Genomic DNA, 15,474 nt, shown 5'->3' on the forward strand with positions numbered 1-15,474 from the left:
TTCCTCTTCTTTATATGTATAGAGGGCACGAAAAATTTGAATATCTGAACTTCGTTCCAACTGAAAATACCCAAAACGTTTGCTATTAAATATTCTTAATATTATAAGAAGCATTTGGCCTAATAGAAGTAGCAATACTAGCTTGCAATTGTTCAGAATAAAACATCGTAAAGGCTTTTCATAAAATTCCTTGCACAATTAGCCATCTTGGTAAGATGGCTCTCTAAACGGTTTTGAGAGCCAACTAATTTTTTTCTGAAGCAAGACAAAACCTCCCGTCTGAAATTGGCACAGCAGCCCAGCTCTACAGCTGTCAATGCCTGGGATATATCAATCTTCAATGTACCCAAGGACTGTTCTGTCTACTCTGCGTATGTTAACGGCACAGAGAGGTCAGCTGAGGTGTACCTTGAGCAGCTGAGAACTTATCTGTGCAGGACAGAACACAGATGTCATTCGGAAGTTCCCTCAAATTTCCTCATTAAAAATAAAATTACCCACACTACCACTGTGTGTCAGAAAGAGAAGCTGCTCACTTTGGGAATGTGTGTGCAGGCTGAAAAGAGAGATGTATAAAACATAAATATTTAGAGTGCTTTGGGAACTATATTGAAAGTGAGATGCTCTTCCCAGTGCAGCAAAGCATCTGCAATGATTGCAGGTCAGGCCTCGCACTGGAAAAGTGACAGTTATGAAAGAGAGAGACAATGGGATTGTGCTTCAGTCAAGAGTGAAAATAATTATACCTCATCATCGTCATGTTAGCAGACATATGGAAATGCAGAACAACCCAGCCTCTGATCCCTGCTACTATTGAATACGGTCGTGTCATAATAGGAACAGAGCAGATCCCTACATGCAATATTCAGACATATACCTTCCCTCCCGCCCCACAAAAAGCCCATATGCTATGAAAAGGTAAAAACATCAACATTTATTTAAGACTTCAGTTTAGTACTGTAGGACTATTCAGCCCTCAGCATTTGAGCCCTGGCCTTGAAAACATTTCAGGAGATGCTCACCCTAGACACACATTTTCCACACTTCAGATAGTCGACATAAATTCTTCTCGTAAATTAAAACTGGAACACTGTACTCTTTCAGTTGAAAAGATTTTGAGTGTCAGCACCGGAATGACTCGCCTTCAGAGAACTACACACATGCATGCAACACAAACATGTTTCTGTGGTGGTCCCTATTCTGAGTGGGCCTCTCGCAAGAACAGTTAATTCTACTGTGGCCAATCACACCAAAGGAGGACGTGAGAAAAGGCCTGCTATAAGGCCAAAGGCCCCTCTAGTCCAACATCCTGTCTTGCAGTGGTCAACCTGATGCCCAGAGACCGTGCAAGCAGCACCTAAGTGCAGCAGCTCTCTCCCTACTTCTGCTGCCCAGCCTCTGGCAGTGGAGGCAGAACACAGGCACCATGGCTAGCAACCTCATTGTCAGGGAACTGCCATCGGAAGGAAGGGAGGTGGAAGGGCTCACACAGGTTGGGAGAGACTCAGCAGCTGAAGAGGGAACCAGCAGGGGGAGAGGAGGTGATCCGAGGGAAAGTGAGCAGGAGGGATGGCTCAGAGACACTTCCAGCGAGGGCAGTGGGGAGGTTTCAGGACCTCCTGTAGGGACACCCACTCCTCGCCGGAAACTGTCACACAGAGAGTCCAGAAGACGTGTTTCCGTTAAGGAGCTTTTATGTTGGAAGAGATTCCGAAAGCAACCACTGTCGGAATCTGCCAGCGACTGACGGAGCCATGCTTAAGGGGCTCCGTTACAGACAGAGGTTTGCGGACTTGACCAAACTCTGAGGGACTTGGATTTTACGCACAAGCAGCTCATCATCCCATCACACTCATCCTCCATGAATGTGCCTAATCTTCTTTTAAAGCCACCCAAGTCAGTGGCCATCACTGCTGTTTTTTAAAAAAATAATATAAAAATTTATTGATATAAACACATACAAAATACTGTAAAAGTAATAAGTGTAACCAAAATAAATACATGCAGATAGAAAAAATAAAATGAGGTGGAACAGGGGGTTTAGTGGGCTGCTCAACTGAGTTAACATAGGGGAAAAGGCTTATACCGTGTTGGGGGGGAAATATCTGCTTTTAATGAACCGTTATGGACTCTCCGTTTGTGTGTCAAATATTCCGGCAGTGCAATGTCCCATACTTGTGCTAGCCACTTCTCTTGGGAAGGAGTTGGACTTCCAATGGGAGGTCACCAACAATCTGGCTGAAGCAAGAAGCATAAATACAAGAGGTTTGTGCTACTTCTCACAGGAGCAAATTCCCTAGTTTAGCTATGAACTGTGTGAAGAAGTACTTTCTTTTGCCTGTCCCAAATCTTCCAACATTTAGCTTCATTGGGTGGTACCAAGTACCATTGTTATGAATCAGGAAGAAAAACTTCAGGTGTTTTTTCCCTCTCTCAGGAAACTGAGATGTGGCAAAATTAGCCACTGGCTGTAAGGAGGGGGGGCAGAACAGAGATGGGAAATCTTGGGTCTGCCGGCAAATGCAGCCCTCAAGCCCTCTCTCTCCAGCTCTTGGGATTCTCCCCAGCCCGTGGCTCAATTGACAAACCATGAGCCTTCTCCACAGGCTACAAATCACAACATCCCCCTCCTTGAATCCTTCTACCTGGCTGGAATGTGTCCCTGTATTATGAAGCTCTCTGGTAAAGAAGGCAAAACTTGCTGTTTTCCTTTTACATCCATAATTCAATGGTGATCAAATATTCAATCTCTGGAAAGCCCCTGCTTCCGTTCAGTACAGTGCAATTGTTCTTGGTTTTTGTTACTTTGAATTTCCTGGCATGTTCTGTATTTTGTACATTTGTACATCAAATGTTCTCTATTTTTATGTTTTGAATGTCTGCTGTAAGCCGCTTTGGGCACAGCTCATTGTAGAAAAGTGGTGTATAAGTGAAACAGACTGATCCATCCTCACTGTATACATTGCAGGAGCCTTTGGCTATAAGCAATAAACTTGACTGGCTGACTGACTGACTGACCCATCCATCTTGCCTATCTGAATGAAGAAATGGAAACGTGTGAGAAAATCTATTAGTTTCACCTGGAATGTAGCCTACAGTACAAAGAGTCACATCAACTGATCTGTTCACTTTTGCCTCTTGCCCCACCAACCCTTCGAAGGTTCCCCAGGAGGGAATGCAGGTTCTCACCTTGATGAAGTTGGCTGCTATTTATTCACTTACTTCCAGCAGCACAAAAATCCCTCGGCCTGGCACAAAGTTTTGGAGCTACTGATCTAGACCAACTGAAAAGCACACAGAGTCATGGCTATGGTGAATAACATTCTAAAATTAAATGCAGCTCAGAATAATGGAAATTGATAGAATAGTGTGCTATTCTAGAATAGTGTGCTATTCTATCAATTTCCATTATTCCTGAACACACATACACACACTACTACTATTTTCCTACAAGAAAAATGTGAACTGTTCTGATACCCTCTCATCAATCCGGTTTCCTGGTGTGCTAATTGAGCCAGAAGCAGAATACTGATACCTCTATTCACATAGAGACACTTCAGAAGCAGAAAGTATTATTTACATTAATATCATGCCCACACTTATTCTACTGAGGATGCCAAAGGTCTCAGGAGGCAACCCTTACACACAAACACTCAGCCACGAGCTCCCTCCAGGCCCCTTGTTTTCCTAAAGTCAAAGCATCCAGCTCCCTTCATTTTTCTTTAATTTGCAGCTGCTAAGCACGAAACCTAAGCACCAAAGCCTCCCAGGAGCAGCATGGAGACCTTCAACAAGAGCAGTCTCTTTCAGGGGCATGCAGGCAACACTCTATCCCAGAGCCAGCGTTAGTCCCAGGCACATAGCCCAAGACATACCCAAATAAACTAAAATTCCTGACCAAGTTACAGTCAATGATATTCCAAGATACGCAGGAGTGAAATCCAACTGGTGTCCTCAGGCTCACAGAAGTTATTTTCATCCAGCAAGTTATTCATTGGTTTATTCCATTTCTGTCCTAGCCTTCCTCTAGGGCAGCTCTGCTAACACTTCCTGGTGTCAGGTGTGCGTGCAGGAGCCAGGCCCTGTGACCGGTAGGGCTTCGCAGGATTGGGGCCTTCCTAAGTTTGTTCTGAAGAGGCAAGTCGCGGCCGCACAGGTGAGGCCAGTTGGTAACTCACTGCACCTGGTGGCAAGAGCTGGGAAGGGATATAAGGTCAGCATTTCCCTTCAGCAATTTTGCCACAGCAACACGTTCCCTGCCTTCTTGCGCCTTGATACTCGGACCCCTGCCTTCATGACTCCTTGCTCCTCAGACCCCTGCCTTCGTGACTCCTTGCTTCTTGACCCTTGGCTTCGTGGCTCTCAGCTCTCTGACCCTCGGACCCTTGGCTTCCCAACTCCAGGCTTCTGGACTCCCGTTCCTCCTCCCACCTCACCATTTTGCCCCCGTTCCTGACATCACCAGCCGGGACCTCAATCGCCCATGAACTGGACCGTGACACCTGGAACCCCCTGAAGGTTGACTGACACGCCAGCATAGGGTGGAAGGCAGTGGTGGGGCTGCAAGGGGAAGGGCAGAAAATGCCTCCCTTCCTCTTCTGTTAGTGGAGGTGTCTGCTGTATCCAAATCCTTCCATGAGCTTAAGGATACCAGCTGGAATCCACCCAAGGTTTGTGAGCCATGCCCAGAACTCCATAAAAACATAACGGCTGGGTCAGACCAAATGCCTGTCTAGTCTAGTACTCACAGTGGCCACCCAGATGCCACATGTGGGGCATGAGTGCAATAGCACTCTCCCCGCGTTTGAAATTCAGCAGCCGCCAGGCATATTTTGCACCTGGATATCGGCCAATTGCAACCAAGATGCCCGGGTGCCGGGATGGGACCTGACATTTCCACCATTTGGTGGAAATGTTAGAAACTGGGATAGAAAAGCTAGGCGACAAATGGCTTTTGGGACCTGGGTTGTGGGCGCCAAAACAGACTGTCTAGTCACCATTTGGGGGGGGCGCGGTTTGCAACACTTTTTATTTTTTATTTCGATTAGCATGAATTAATAGACAGTTCACCTAAATGACACATTGTTGATATCACATTTTAACAGAAATTGTTAATAAATGTTTAATTTTGTTTTTGCAATAAAAATATTGGTACCATACTTCAGTTTTCAAAACACTTTTTGTTGTTAAACTCTTAAACATATTGTCTGTCCTTAACATATACTTTGAGGCTTCAAAGCACATACATTTCAGGAATACCCGAGTGTCTGCCAGGCGCAGAAAATGGCACCCACTTTTTAACGTGCACACAAATGGAGGATCTTTAGGTGCAAAATGTGCCTGGCACCCTGCTAAGTTCGAACCCTGTCTGGAGGTGCATGCCTGGAGATCATTAGATCTTGACTGTTTTCACACACGAGAGCAGCACATCCTGTAGAATTCTATCCATTATATTTTATCTGCACAATCAGAACGAATTTGCAAGCCATCTGACCCAAACTGGCAACTAGGCATTCCATTTTTGCAACTGCAACCCTGGTTTAAGGAACCATTTGGCACCTATCTTGTATATCTGAGTTTCTAACATTGCACTCTCCTGGAAATCCAGCCACGACTTTAAGATTCACTGCAAACAGGCAGGGAATTCTTGGCTGCACAGAACAAATCTCCAGGGGAAGATGGAAAACTTGCAAAGTCCTGGTATCCAGGCTGGCCAACTGAATCAGGCTGTATTTTGTTGCCCTTTTTCCTGACCTGATCCCAGAAAAAAGTGAGGACCAGGCTAAGGGACCATCTCAGTGTAACTTATCTTATTGATTTATTTTAACAATTGATAACCCACCTTTTCTTTTTTTTAAAAAAATAGTCCAAGACAGCTCATCTAAAGCAATATTTTAAAAATAATATTATTACAGCCAGTTCATATTGCTGCAAATCTCTTAGATCCAAGATTCAAACGTAGCATGTTAATTAAGACAGCACTACTACTATGCTTGACTGGATTACTAAACAAACAGAGCTCTTAGGACTTGATCTTTAAAAAGGACTTTCAAATGCTGCAGAATAAAGAACACTTTCAAGTATTTACTTCAGCAGAGCTAGCCAGGAATTTGGCAAACACATTGCCCCTGCAACATAGCTGCAAGGTTTGCTCAACACAGCTTGATTCCTCTTGCTTCTCACTTGCCTCACTGAGTGAAAGAAACTGATGAACATTTAAAAAAATACACCAACAATTGAAACAAGCCACCTGTGAAAGAGCTGAGAAGCACATTTCAGTTCATGTAAATCTTCCATTCTAAAGTCTATGAAGCTTCAAGTAAATGCTCAGGGCCACAAGCAAGTACATCTTTCAGACTGGTTCTTGTTAGAAAAATAGATGAGTGAGGGAGTGGAAGATATGTTCAACAAGGCTTGGGATAAAATAAAAAATTCCTTCCAGTAGCACCTTGGTCTTTAAGGTGCTACTGGAAGGAATTTTTTATTTTGACTATGGCAGACCAACACGGCTACCTATCTGTAACTGGAACCATGGAAGGCTTGGGATAGTTTGTGGAGAATAAGGCTATCCATAGCTACTGACCATGATGCCTATACTTCTGAATACCAGTGGTTGGAAATCAAGCAAGGGGAGTATGCTGTTGAGCTCAGGCCCTGCTTACAGACCTCCTGTGGGCACCTTGTTGAACACCATGAGAACCTGCTGCTGGACTGGGGAGGCCACAGGCTATTCTTATACAGCCACCCTCCCACTGATGCACGTTCTACTCACTTGTGACCGTGTATATGCACGGCATCAGGAAATACTTCAAACCTGGAAATGGTGAGAGAGCTGGAGAGTCCTCATAGCTCATGAGAAGACCCTCCCTGGAGCCCAAAGAGGACGCTGGTGAGGGCGGATGAAGCCCCAAGGAGACCAGAGGCACAGGGGGGCTTGTTTACGCTGCTCAGCCTCCCTGCCTAACAGATGATGTGCAGGGTAGTGCAGCAGCAGCAGCAGCAACCGCTTTCCCACGCATCTTCCACCCTCCTGCCGGCCCCAGAGCTCCAATTCTAGTTGCACATATTTTTGGATACAGTATTTTTGATATGGATTGAAGAAAGCGTGACAGAGAGAGCATTTAAAACATGTTTAGAGGGTGCTGCCAACTTTACGCAATTTCACTTATGTGCGCGGGGGCCCGGAACTTAACCCCTGTGTAAGTGGGAAGTGGCCTGTGTTTTGATTTGGTCTGGACAAAACATTAAGCCATAGTTTGTAGTTTATCTGCACAAGGCTCACATTCATCCACTTCCCCTTCTCCTCTCCTCCTCTGGCACAGCAGCAAGGACACCAGAACATAAGCAGTGCCCTGCTGGATCAGGCCATAGGCCCATTTAATCCAGCAAGCATCCTATTCTCAAAAGTGGCCAAAAAGAAGCTTGTGGGATGCTTTTAATTCTGTTGTGAATTAACAGTGGATTATTGTCATGTCTGGATCAAAACTATGCTAAGTCTCTACTATAGCTTAGAGAAATATGTTACACCATGGTTTGAGGTTGTCTCCCCCCCCCCCAAAAAAAAAAAATCATAGCTAAAATTAACCAAAGTTGCCCTAGTGCTTCCACACACTGGCAGGGCCTGCCCATATCTTGGATCTTGGGTCTGCAAGCTATCAGCTGGGCTGACCCAGATTAGGGCACTTACTGGGATATGTTTTGGGGTTGTCATTTTGTTTCTATTTTCTTGAGAGTTCACTTTAGCCATTAAGATAGGCTATAAGTTTTTGAATAAAGATGTGGATTGTACCCTCAATGAGTTACTGTTTCAGAGAACTCAGCATGAACAAATGAAACCTAGTGAAAAAATACCGGTACATAGAATACCAAAATTACATACATCCCTATGGGTTAACACAGCTATCCTCTAGGTGAGCAAAACTTGAGAAATCAGGATTTCTGCATTTGATCATTGGTTCAGGGAATGGAGTGAATTCTAACGGTCAGAACATCCATTGGACTGATGGGAATCTTTTATTGTTCCTTGCTTCCTAATGATGCTCAGCATTTGCATAGTGTTCATCTGTCTGTAAATTTCAAAGCGGTTTTCAATGTAGAATTTCTGTGAAATCCCAGGATACAGATAGCCTAGCCAAACAGATATACTTGGCACATTCTTTTGAGAGTTGATGTGGCTAAATAGAGAAAATTTAACTGTTAAGCACTCTGTAGCTCATTGCAGTGTTGGAACATCATTTATCAGACAACAAACTCAAGAGGAAGAAAATCTGCATTAGCATCTATAGAGAGCCACAGCTTTGGTGATAAGCCACTGATAGAACCACTGATAAGCCTCATAGATCTCAATCCACCATAGCTGCAAAACCTAGGGTCAAAGACAATGATCACTTTAGGAACTATGTGAAACAATCCCTTGGGCTACAAGCATAACATACTTAGATTGTGCAAAATAATGGATGATACTCAATTGCACAACGAACTTCTGCTCAAGCAAACAGGGCTTCCTTTTCCTTTTTCCTTCTTGTAGCACCCAAATTCTGCTCTAGAGCATTGGGGTATTTTCTGGATGGGGGAGAAAGCATCAATAGGAAGAGAGGGAGGGGAATGCCCATCGCTCATAGTTATCTTATAACAATAGAATTAGAAACTCAGAAAATAAGCTTCTATTGGTTTAACACTTCACGGATTTTTTTCAAGAATAAAATTGGGGACCAGGTGTCACACTGTGTATGCCAACTTGTGCTCCTTGGAGGAAAGGTGAAATTTAAAGACAAAACTCATTCCATCAATATGAGAAAACCAGGTCAATAATTTGGGACTGACCCTTTCCTCACAAGTGTTGGAGAAAGCCACTTCTGTCCCACACCCTTCCGAGCATATAATTCCTTGAGTGGGCTTGGAAGTGACAAATGACAATATTCCACAGGTCTTGTGGCCCTAACCAAATGAAAACTATTCAAAACCAATAATCGTGTTGTATATATCTGTATTTTGGGAGAAGAGGAATGAAGAAAAATATTGCAGGTGCTTTGCCACCGTTTGGCAGGTGACAATGGTGTACAGATAGAATAAACTACTTCAAATTTCAACTAGCTTTTCATAAAAATGTTAAAGAATTATGAGCACTGAAGAGTTTATGATCTCACTGCTGAGGTGGTCCTTGTTGACATCAATTTTGTATCAAAGTTTCCATATTTTTAAAGCTTGCATTTGCAAACATGTAGCATCAAAGACAAATAACACTCCCAGTGGGTTCAGGCTTGATGTTCAGCGGTTTCAGAAAGAGAACATGCATGTTTCAGGGGATAGCTGAATATTCATCATTGTACAGAGCCTGAACACCAGGGTCAATTTGTTTGTATTTAATCCATAATGCACTTTTTTTGAAGGCTACTGGTAATGTACGAGTAACTAGCCCAAAGGTTCCCACTTTTCAAAAAGCCAAGCCATGGACCTCTTACTTTTGAAAATGTTGATATTTCTATGGTAGTTTTTGTTATGTAAATGGTGTCACCATATCCTCCAACGTGTCCCAAGGCAAAAGAGGGCCACGCATTTTCAGAGCCATGCACCTATGCAAGTCACATGACACCCACAAGAGCACAGCGCCAGTGCTAGGTTGGCCTAATAAAAGTATGCCCCTACAGTGGTACTTTGGTTTAAGAACAGCTTAGTTTATGAACAACTTGGATTAAGAACGCTGCAAACCCGGAAGTAGGTGTTTTGGTTTGAGAACTCTGCCTTGGAAGCGGAACATGTTCTGTTGAGTGTATTCCATTTGTAAATCAAGCCCCCCTGCAATGGGAAAGCACTCCTTGGTTTAAGAATGCTTTGGTTTAAGAACGGACTTCCAGAATGGATTAAGTTCATAAACCAAGGTACCACTTTATAGGGTTGCAGCCTTAAGATACATGACACATATTTTAAAAATAAATAATAAATACTTGAGTAGATCAGAAGCATGTAAACCCTGAACATCTGAAGACTGTTGGATCTGTCTAGCCAAATATTGTCTATTCTGACAGGCAGCTGTGTATCTTCCCTATAGGAACAGGACTTGCTTCTTGATATCCTTTAACTGGAGATGATGGGCATGAAGGTAGGAACTTCTGCATCCAAAGCATATGTTCTGTCACTGAGCTGTGGTTGCTTTCCAGTATACCAGATACAAGAAGACAAAGGTACAATAGCAGGATGTAGGGAAACAGGGAAATTATAGAAAGGTAAATCAGATGTTTGCACATAGTCACTTATCTAGCTGCCTGTGAAGAATAAGTATATCCTTCAAACAACCATGCAGAAGCTTTTCTAAACCAGAATCGTGGCAAATAGCATGCCAAAAATTACTAATGAAAGCTTTTTGAAGGAGGCAGCATTGTATCTCTTGTGGTCTTATCTGCAAGTCAGAGCTCAACGGATTATTTTCATCAGTCCTTACTGAAGATGCTGGAAGAGATTCCTACTTTTGAACAACCACTCCAATGAACTGTGTCAATTGGAGGTGACAAAGGAAGCTGGTTTAGAACTAAATGGCAAGTTAAAAATAAGTCACCAGGGCTGGATGGCATTCACCCAAGAGTTCCTAAAGAGCTCATATGTGAAACTGCTGATCTTTTAACAAAAATATGCAACTTATCACTAAAATAAATCTTCTTAGAAAAGGACTGGAAGGTAGCCAATGCAGCATCAATTTTTTAAAAAGGATCCAGGGGGGATCCACATAATTACAGACCAGTCAGCCTAACATCTGTCCCAGATAAATTCGTAGAAAACAGGGGGTCCCCTAAGGATCTGTATTGGGACTGGTGCTATTTAACTTATTCATAAATGATCTGGAGTCAAGGGAGAACAGTAAAGTAGCCAGGTTTGCCGATGACACCAATTATTCAGGGTAGTACAGATACTGGAAAGTTTGAAAAAGGATTTCTCCAAACTGCTGGATTGGCCAACAAAATGGCAAATAAGACTGAAAAACAGTAAGTGCAAAAAGCGACGCACATAAATTCTGATGGCTGCGCATACCCAGAAAGTAGGTCTTTAAGGGCATAGCAGAAAGCTCACTGAAAGGGGCAAGTAAAGAAAGTACTAGGAATTATTAGGATATGGGTTGAAAATAAAGCAAGAATCACAATGCTGTCAGAGAATTGGAAAATATACCCCCCAAAAAAGACTTAGATGAAGGAGCCCCCAGTGGCACAATGGGTCAGTGTGTCTGGCTGTTAACCAGAAGGTTGGTGGTTTGAGCCCAACCAGGGACAGCTGTGGGCAGGGCCTTGGGGTCCTTCCAACTCGACAATTCTATGAGGCCAGCTGAGGGGAGCGGCATAAATGCCACTGTGCTGTGAGAGAGGATGTGCCACTAATGGACTTCTACAGGTCATAGGGAAGGACAAGGCAAGGCATCCTAAGATTCAGAGGATCCAAAGACCCAACATTATCCTGACACATCCACAGATCAGGCCGGGAGCTGACATAGTTAATTTTCCTCGTACTGGTGGCAATTGGGAGAAAGGAGGAGAAACAGAGAGGGGAGTAACTGGGCAGCAGATTCAGGGAACACAAACACAAAAGAAGACTACATGCAATGCATAAATAATGTAAGGAATTTAATGACACACAATGAAGCAATAGCCACAAGATTGGTTTTTTTAATTCACAGGTGCATCAATGGCTATTAGTCATGATAGCTTAAAACAGAAGCTGCATGTTCAGAGAAAGGTGACCTCTGCCTATGAAATAAAATAGGGGATGATCATCATCAAACACTGCATTTGAGATTCTTAGATGCATCTAGCTGCCCTTTGAGAATATGTTTCACCAGCTAGGATTTCTACTTCATCCAGCAAAGGAGTTATTACTGACTTGCAGTACCAGGCTGTCATAGGCAGCAATGTCACACATAATATCAGAAGGCATTTTACATACACCGCTAAAATAAAATGTGGAATTTAAACAACCAAACAGAGAGCTTGCAATATGAAAGTGGTATCACATATTCATATCAGGGAGCTAACATTAGGCTGAGTGAGATGGCAGGTGCAGGGAGCAGTGGTGAAAAGGTGGAGGAGCAAGTCACATGTGCCACCTGGTCTGCCATGCGCCCCCTAAGCTAACCTGTCGTCCCATCATCAATACTTACTACAGTGGTACCTCAGGATGTGAACGGGGATCCGTTCCGGAGCCCCGTTCGCATCCTGAAAAGAACGTAAGACGTGATTGCACGTCTGTGCATGCGCAGGTCGCGTTTCGCTGCTTCCGCGCATGTGCGTGACGTCATTTTGACCATCTGCAAATGCACAAGCGGCTAAACCCGGAAGTAACGCACTCCGTTACTTCCGGGTCGCTGCAGAGCGCAACCCAAAAATACTTATCCTGAAGCGTATTTATCCCGAGGTATGACTGTAATGAGGTTCCATACCTGTGATACGTGCATTTAATAATATTTAACTTTTTCAAGTTGTTCTAGCAGCATTCACATGTAACATTCACCAAGTGGTGGAATATCTGTGTATACAACAGTGGTGGTGTACAAATCAGTCAGAAGACACTTGCACACAAGCGCAAGTGTAGAACACAGCACCTGTGTTCAGAGTAATGTGTGAACAAGCTTTTTGTAATGTTTGTATGCAGGGGAGTCAACAAGACTGCATGGGAATTTGCCTCGGTATTGGATTTTCTCAAGCAGTGGAACCAAATCTGCAGACCAAAACGTACTTATGGCAGGCTTCTCAGTTTCCATATGAAAAATCGTAAGGCCCTTACGAAGAAAGAAGCCATCACAATAACTACTTCTTGTTTCCCTTCCTTATAGTGTGTAGCTTAGCTTACTTGCCTGAGTCATCAGGGACTATAGTGGTACCTCCGGTTATGAACTTAATTTGCTCCGGAGGTTCATTCTTAACCCGAAACCGTTCTTAACCTGAGTTGCACTTTCACTAATGGGGCCTCCCACTGCCGCCGCACGACTCCCGCTCGCATCCCGGGGCAAAGTTCACTACCAGGAGCATCTACTTCCAGGTTAGTGGAGCTCGTTACCCGAAGCATTCGTAAGGAGGACAGTATGTAACCCGAGGTTCCACTGTATTTGCTCTGCATTCACTTTTTTGTGTCTCCTGGCACAACTGATCCCTCTTCAGCGTGTGGCTCCTACGGCATGCCTGATGGGGCATGCCCAGGGTTCGAGCCCCACAAGGAGTGAAAGATTCCTGCAAAGATAACCCCTGGGGGTCCCTCCCCACTCTACAATTCTAGGACTTGTAAATTCTAGGACCAGGCAGAGGGCCTTCTCAGTAGTGGCACCCTCCCACCAGATGTCAAGGAAATAAGCAACTATCTGACTTATAGAAGACATCTGAAAACAGCCCTGTTTAGGGAAGTTTATAATGTTTGATGTTTTATTCTGTTTAATATTCTGTTGGGAGCCACCCAGAGTGGTTGGGGAAACCCAGACAGATTGACGGGGTATAAATAATAAATTGTTATTATTATTGTTGTTATTATTATTATATAAACTCCAGTCTGGAACGAACAAATTCAAAGGTTGAACAGCCATCGGTCAGGGATGCTTTAGCTGAGATTCCTGCCTGGTATGGGGGGGGGGCGGTTGGACTAGATGACCTCCGGGTAGACTTCCCCACTCTACAATTCTAGGACTCATAAATTCTATGACCAGGCAGAGGGCCTTCTCGGTAGTGGTGCCTGCCCTGTTGAACGCCCTCCCATCTGATGTCAAGCAAAGAAACAACTATCTGACTTTTAGAAGACACCTGAAGGCAGCCCTGTATTGGGAAGTTTTTTAATATGTGATGTTTTATTGTGCTTTTAATTCTGCTGGGAGCCGCCCAGAGTGGCTGGGGAAACCCAGACAGATGGGCGGAGTATAAATAATAAATTGTTGTTATTATTATTGTTTTTGTTGTTATCATATATACTCCAGTCTGGAATGAACAAATTCAAAGTTTGGATGTCAGTCTGTCAGGGATGCTTTAGCTGAGATTCTTGCCTAGCACGGAGGGTGGAGTTTGGACTGGATGACCCCTGGGGGCCCCTCCCCACTTCAGAACGCCATGATTCCGTGACTCTCCTTCCTTGGAGATTTTAAGCGGGGGTTGGATGTCCTTCTGTCAGGGATGCTTTAGCTGAGACTCCTGCCTGGTCGGGGGGCTGGGTTGGACTGGATGACCTCTGGGGGACCCCTCCCCACAAAGCTGCGATATTTCCCCCTGCTGCCTGCCTGCCGAGTGGATGATGGGTCTAGGAGTGAGGGAGGCCCTGCGCCCCTTCCTCCTCCTCCTCCTCCGCCCCGGTACCCACCTGGCACTGGCTCAGTTCCTCCGTCAGGCCCCGCACTTCTTCCTCCAGGGCCAAGACCCGCGATGCCGCTGACGCGGCGGGAGCCGGACTCTTCCTCCCGCCTTTGGAAGAAGAAGCCATGTTGAGGAGAAAACCCTTCCTGGGGGGGGGGGGGAGCGGCAGTTGTGGGGGGGGGGAGGCTGCAAAGATGAACTTTCGCCTCGCGCGCCACTGAAAATCGAAAGCGCGCCTGCGAACCAATGAGACGAAGGGCTCCACCGAAGCCCCGCCTCCTCGTCGCCGTCCCGCCTCCCTCTCGCGTCCTTCTTCTGCCCGCTTTTGCTTGCTTTCGAAATGTGTTTCTCCAGAGCGGGAGGGCGGGCGGGCGGGCGGCGATAGGAACCAGAGGAAAAAGCACGCCGCGTCCCGCATCGCCTGTTTAACGGCTGCTGAGCGGGGATTGGGGGGAGCGGAAGGGGGAAGTGCTTTCTCTCTTTTTAAATGTCCCTGCGTCGCTACAGCGCATGCGCAAGTTTTCGCGCGTCAGACTCCCGCTCTTTTTCCTGTGCGTCTCCTCAGTCTGTGCTTTCGCAGCTTCTGTTGCCTCTGAAGAGACGCTTGTGACAGAATATTTTTTTGGGTGTTTTGTTTGGAAATAAGCCCAATTTACACTGAGAGGGATTTGTGGGAAAAGTCATTATATTCTATTAAATTTCAAAAACGTTCGCATATACACTCCAAAATGTAATAAATTTCCCTTTGGTTCTTTTTCGACTTCCCCTCTCGTGTTGTTTTTAACTTCCTCCCCCTTGAACAATTCCTTACCTCAGAGCTTTCCAAACAGTGTTACTAGGTGTGTCCCCACACATTTCGCTATTACAATTTATGTCTATGTCCGTATCTCTTATAAGGAGTTAGTTTATAACCTCCAGTTGGCTTGTAAAACCTAAATTCCTGCGTCGCAAAATAGTGCGTGTCTAACAAGTCAGTCAAAAACGTGAAAAGTTTGGAAAACCGCCTTACCTGCTGGATAAAGTATATCTTTTAGACTTTTTTCCAATAAAAAGAGAGCCTGATTTCCAGTGTCATAAAGGGGTGAACTTTTGCTTAGAAACACTGAAAGGGGGGCTAATTCTCAGCTGTGAACAAAGGTCACCCCGAAATGAAAAGTCACCCTACTGT

General features: G+C 44.6%; 1 protein-coding gene across 2 annotated transcripts in view; it reads right to left on the reverse strand.

Annotated features, from left to right (window-relative positions):
• Positions 1 to 14,471, reverse strand: part of CNTLN (centlein) — a 174,596-nt gene extending 160,125 nt beyond the window's left edge. For both annotated transcript variants that reach the window (XR_014003283.1, XM_081176168.1), the window contains exon 1: positions 14,314 to 14,471. Coding sequence is in view for 1 of the 2 variants with exons in the window: in XM_081176168.1 (XP_081032294.1) it covers positions 14,314 to 14,433 (120 nt within the window). In the remaining variant the exon portion in view is untranslated. The remainder of the gene's footprint in view (positions 1 to 14,313) is intronic.
• Positions 14,472 to 15,474: the final 1,003 nt, after the last annotated feature.

The sequence above is a fragment of the Podarcis bocagei genome (genome assembly GCF_964188305.1).
Source record: "Podarcis bocagei genome assembly, chromosome: 17".
In the NCBI taxonomy this organism is placed as follows: domain Eukaryota; kingdom Metazoa; phylum Chordata; class Lepidosauria; order Squamata; family Lacertidae; genus Podarcis; species Podarcis bocagei.